The 5,287-nt window shown below is 62.2% G+C and overlaps 1 protein-coding gene across 1 annotated transcript; it reads right to left on the bottom strand.

Annotated features, from left to right (window-relative positions):
- Positions 1-95: 95 nt before the first annotated feature.
- PHOX2A (paired like homeobox 2A) lies at positions 96-4,862 on the bottom strand. The gene is made up of 3 exons (XM_023239464.2): positions 4,351-4,862; positions 1,992-2,179; positions 96-1,079 (listed from the first exon to the last, which is right to left on the bottom strand). Exons 1-3 carry the CDS (start codon positions 4,565-4,567, stop codon positions 630-632), a joined length of 855 nt encoding a protein of 284 aa, XP_023095232.1. The 5' UTR covers positions 4,568-4,862; the 3' UTR covers positions 96-629.
- Between the last annotated feature and the right edge of the window lie 425 nt (positions 4,863-5,287).

The raw sequence follows: 5,287 nt of genomic DNA, 5'->3' as shown, positions 1-5,287 counted from the left end.
CTCACCTCAATAAATTACAAGTTTTTCAAAGGAAAAGAACAACAACAACCAAAAAAAAAAAAAAAAAATCAGGAAAGAGGTAACCCCTCTGTCCCGATGCCCTGGCAGCCAGCCCCTCTGCTCTGAACCGGCCTAACCTCTGCGCCAGACCGGCTGGGAATGGGAGGGGACAAATTGGCAGTGGGACCCTTCAGGCGGCTCATTATCCCAACGACGACCAGAACGGGTGGGGTCAGTGTGGGTTGGCCCAGGGGCTAGGGCAGCAGGCTGGTGGCTAAGTGACCCAGCCAGCTGCAGAGCTAGGCTGTTACTGAACTTGAGGACCCTCACATTCCAGCGCTGTTATTTCATCCCGGTTCCAAAGAAAACCAAGCTGGAAGTGGGGAGGGGAGGGGGGCGGCCCCAGTGAAAAGTACCCCGCTCTGCTGGGTAGGGTAGGTGAGGAGGAGAGTGTCTCTGACTTGATCTCTCTCCAAAGCTGGGGAGGGCACACCTACGGGTCAGACATGGTAGGGGTAGGGACGGATGGGCACTTCAGGCGGGCGCCCGAATGGGGAGGGACTCTGTCAGGTCCTGGAGGGGCAAGGACGTCTCTGGGGGACAGGCCCGGAGCCTCCAGAGTCCGGCGGCTAGAAGAGATTGGTCTTCAGGGCCGGCCCAGGCTTCCGGTGGAAGGAGGACAGAACCCCCGAGAAGGGCCCCGGCCCGGGTTCCGCCGGCTGCCAGGCCTTAAGCAGCTCCGCCGCGCCCGCGCCCGGCCCGCCGCCCCCGCCGCCCGCCACGCCGGCCCACAAGGGGCCCTTGAGCGGCTGTGGCCCGGGGCCAGGGCCGGGCCCGGAGCCCAGGGCGGCAGGCAGCGGGCTGGGGCTCAGACGCGGGCTGGCCAGGCCGGGGGCGGGCGGCGGCGGCAGCGACGCGGTGCTGTCGGGCGTAGGGCTGCACGTGGACTCCTTGGAGTCGTCGTCCTCGGACGAGCAGCGCGCCTCGCCCTTTTTGGCGCCCGCCGCGCCCGCCGCACCCTTGGCGCTGGCGGCACGCTCCTGTTTGCGGAACTTGGCCCGGCGGTTCTGGAACCAGACCTGCGGGCACAGGGGCCGGTCAGGCCGAGGCCGCAAGGCGCGGGTGAGCCCTCAGTCCAGAAGGGACCGGATCAGGATTATTGCCAGCTTTCTGAGCGTTGGCCCCTCGGCCCTCCACTTGACCCGTTGCCCTCCTCACTTCTCTATTCACCTCTTCTCCTCCACTTGCCCTTTCCTTCCAGGTCTTCCCCCTTGGGATCTGCTCACCCGCGGACCCAGTGTTCTTGGTCTCGGGGACTCCACCTTCGCTCCCCTCATCACCCAAAGCCCTGCCCCGAAGTCCTTCCTACACGAAGCTCCAGGAATTTCCACCTGGGGTGTCCAACGGCGGTTGAGAACGGGTTGGGGCACAGGGGAAACCTTTTGTTCAGGGTCTCCAGTAAGGGCGGACCAGCTCAACCTCTGTACTGGATTTCTGAGATAGACAACAGAATCTACCCTGGCCTGGCTCTCCTGGGCCCTGTGCCTGCCCAGAGCCCGGGATTTCCCGGCTCGGGGATTTCACAGCTGCAGACCTGGGGAGGGGACGTGGAGGCGCTCACTGGCTTTCCCGTATTCGTCTGCCTCACTTGGCACTGAAGCCTCCCCGGGCTCCCGCTCTACCCACTCGGCCTCCTTCCAGGATTCCGCACGCCTGTCCCTGCTAGGGAGACTGAGGGGGAAATCTGGGGGGCTGAACACGTCAGATCTCCCTAGGGCCTCAGGTCTGCGAGTCCTGGCCCCCTCGCCTACCGCAGCTGCCCATCCTCTCCTTCCCAACCACCCCCAGACCGCGCCCTAGCTCCTGGTCCCAGCTCTCCGCCCCCAGGCTGCACCTGCCTGCCACTCTGTCCCGTGGCCCCCAGGTGTCGGGCACTGACTTCCCACCCCCTGACACGCGCACACTCCCGTTTACACACGCAAAACACGCACCTGCACGCGAGCCTCCGTGAGGTCGATCTTGAGCGCCAGCTCCTCGCGCGTGTAAATGTCGGGGTAGTGAGTTTCTGCGAAGACGCGCTCCAGCTCTTTGAGCTGCGCGCTCGTGAACGTGGTGCGGATGCGCCGCTGCTTGCGCTTCTCATGCAGGCCCGACGGCTCCGGGAAGAACTTGTAGGGCACTAGGGGTGTGTGCAGGAAGGGGGAGCAAAGAGGGTGACGGTGTGAGGGGCAGAGCTCAGCCAGCTGTGTCCTGCCCCTGAGATCGCTCGCGGTCCCTGCCCCTTCCCTGGCCCCTCGGCTTCCTCCTTTCAGTCTCCAATTGAGCGTCTTCCCTACCGTTCAGTGGAGCTAGCAGGAATGAAGGCGGACAGGGCGCAGGTAGACATGGGGCCCAAGAGCAGAGGAGAAAGAACCGGGATCTGATCCTGAGGTCAAGACCGCTGACCTGTCCTCACCCACCGCCTTGTTCCCTAACCTCCCTCCAGTCCACTTGCCCCTCCGACCTCCGCTTGGGTGTTTCTGCCTTGGTCAGTCTGCCCGTTTGGTTTCAGGCTGTGCCATGTCCACCTTAACCTTGGCTGTCACGTCTTATCAGTATCGTGAGTCTTCCCAGTACCAATTCTGGACCTGGCTGGGCGACTGAGACTCCCTGGCCTCGGTCTACTTTCAGCCCTGCCTGTGTACTTTCTGCCATGTAGGGACTTGGCCCCCTCTACCCTGCCATTTCTCTTCTCCTAGGCTTCATTTTTCTCAGCCCCCTCTCATGCCTCATTTTCCTCCAGATGTTGGTCCCCCTCTGCTCTTCCTCATCTCTCTCCATCCGCATCTCTCTTCAGCTTTCCCCTTCTGAACCATTCTTCTCTTTGTGGCCATTGAGAAGAGTCCGTATTTCTCCCCACCCAGGTTCCTTCACCTTCTTCTTGCCCTTCTCATTCCTCCCAGGCACCTCTGTGTCCCAACTCCCCCACAGCCAGCCCTACCCCCCTCCCTCATTCTCTTCCCATCCTTGTCTCCCATTTACCCCATCCCAATCCCCATTGCCCCACAGCCAGTGTTGCTGACACTGTCTCCTCATCACTGTCTCCAAGCCCTGCTTAGGTGTCCATATCCTTTAGGGGTCCCTAATATCCTTCATCTTTGTCCTATATCCCTAGTTCTCTATCTCCCCCCTAATCCTTGTCTCTAACACCCCATTCCTATCCCATCTTCCTCATCTCTGTTGCCAGTCTTCCTTGGTTCCCATCTCCCATAATTCCTGTCCCCATCACCTAGTTCTTATCTCTATCTCCCCAGCCCTGCGTCCCCATTTCTCCCATGGTCCCCAATCTTCCCATCTTTGCTCACACTTCTCTGTATCTGTCCTCATCTCCCCATCTCAGAACTCCATCTCTCTGGGGCCCATATCCCCATTTCCTGACTGTATCTCCCCAATCCCCATCCTCATCTGGCCCAGACTACCCAATCTCCCCATCCTTGTTCCAGTGTTTGCCTCCATCTTGCTGGTTTTCATTTCTCCAAATCTAGGTTCCTATCGCACCATCCCTCCCCACCCTTCAGGCCCCAATCTTTTACTTGGGTCCCAGTGGTGTTCCCAGGAAGGAAGGAGATAAGGACATTGGGTGGGGCAGCTTGGACTCTAACCGTGAGATGGGGATGGCTGAGAGGCTCCATGAGGTTGAGGGTTCAGATGGGGACTTGAATCAAGAGGCTTGGAAGTGGTGGGGGCTGCCTCTGGGTTCTGCAGGACTCTAGCTGGGAGAGGCCCCAGGGGGAACGAAAGTGGCTTAACTCTTTTCTTCCGGCAACAGAACGGGATTCAGTGGTGCAAGAGGGTCAGGGCACAGGCAGGATGGGTTCAAAACCAAGCAGGAGGGGCTTGATGATGCTGGGGCTCTAGGAAGGTTTCCATGTGGGCAGCTCAGCTGCTGCAGGAGCCCTTGCTGGGGGTCAGACATGAAGTGGGGTGGGGATAAGGATGGGATCTGATTGGATTGAGCCGGGAGCATCTTCTAAGGATACGGGGATGGAGAGGTTTGGTGGTAAGTCTTTGCAGGTGGGGACAAGTGGACCTGGTGAGGGGTCTGGGGCTGCACCAGGGATCTATTTCCCTGACCTAAAGAGCATAGGATAGGGATCTGGCAGTGAGAAAGAGGAAGGGGAAGGATGAGAGGGTGGGGCTCAACTCTGTCTAGGGGAACCCCATCTTACAGGGAGGCTGGGGTTCCCGCGGGGTGTTGGAGGACAAGGATGGTGGCAGCTGTGGGGGACAGTCGTAGTCACCTGCCACATAGACCAGGGGCTGGGGTTTCCGCAGGATTTGGAGGGAGGGTTGGGCCGGGGCTGGGCTCACCTGCCGAGTAGGGCGCGGGCTGGTGGTCGCGTAGAGCGCCAAGCGCGCAGTTGGAAGAGCCGAGCGCGGGGCAGGGCGGACCAGCCGCAGGGAAGGCGGGTCGCAGGGGGCTGTACTGGAAGCCGCCGGGCTGGCTGCAGGCGCCGAAATCGCCGTAGGCGGACGCCTCCATGGCCGCCACGCACGAGTCGTACGAATTGAGGTAGGAGTAGTCCATCGGCCCGGGGGTCGGGGTCGGGGGCCGGACCGGGCCGGGTCGGGTTGGGGTTGGGGTCCGGGTCCCGGGCCGGGTGGGGGTCGGGATAAGGGTTCGAGCGCCTGGCGCCGAGGACCCGAGGCCGGCTCTGAGCGCCCGCGAGTCTGCCCGCCCCGTCGCGGCCACCCTCCGCCCGGGTGCAATGCAAGTGCAGCGAGACCGGGCCCGCGCGCCTTTTAACGCTCAGGACCCCGCGGAGGGGGCGGGGCGGGGCGAGCTCTGTGGGGCGGGGCCTGGGCCTCCCAGGCCCCACCCCCAGCCACACCAGACCCCCACCCCAAAGGGTCCCTGCCACCCTCCTTGGGCTCCCGAGGTGCAGGGAGGGGTGGCGCGGGGACCGATCCCTAGAGTCCCCATCGGGCCCCAATCTGGACCAGACCTTCGCTCGCTACGCATAGTGCCAGGCTGGAGGGTCCCAACCCCTTTCCTCGGCCTCCCCACCTGCGGCCCAGCAGAAGGGAGGGGAAATAGGCCTGGCGGCGCTCATGTGAAGAAGTTAATTTAATTCGTCCCGATAACCGAGTTATTCTGATCCAGCCCCTCGGCCCCGCCCCCAGCGAGGTCCCCATCCCGGCGGGGACCACGGAGGCAGCCCAGGAGGGGGATGGAGACACGGACAAGGAAGAGACGGAGCCTGGAATAGGGACGTGGATGAAGAGAGGACCCAGGGAGAGAAAGGGA

The sequence above is a fragment of the Felis catus genome, chromosome D1, assembly GCF_018350175.1.
Source record: "Felis catus isolate Fca126 chromosome D1, F.catus_Fca126_mat1.0, whole genome shotgun sequence".
In the NCBI taxonomy this organism is placed as follows: domain Eukaryota; kingdom Metazoa; phylum Chordata; class Mammalia; order Carnivora; family Felidae; genus Felis; species Felis catus.
The sequence above is the reverse complement of the archived record's forward strand: the minus strand, read 5'-3'. Positions and strand labels throughout refer to the sequence as shown.

Excerpts from the sequence above, each read along its gene's own strand:
- PHOX2A (XM_023239464.2), bottom strand. The coding sequence starts at position 4,567 with ATGGACTACTCCTACCTCAATTCGTACGACTCGTGCGTGGCGGCCATG. Across the intron at positions 2,180-4,350 it reads GCCCGCGCCCTACTCGGCAG|TGCCCTACAAGTTCTTCCCG; the intron begins GTGAGCCCAGCC and ends ACACACCCCTAG. Across the intron at positions 1,080-1,991 it reads TCACGGAGGCTCGCGTGCAG|GTCTGGTTCCAGAACCGCCG; the intron begins GTGCGTGTTTTG and ends CTGTGCCCGCAG.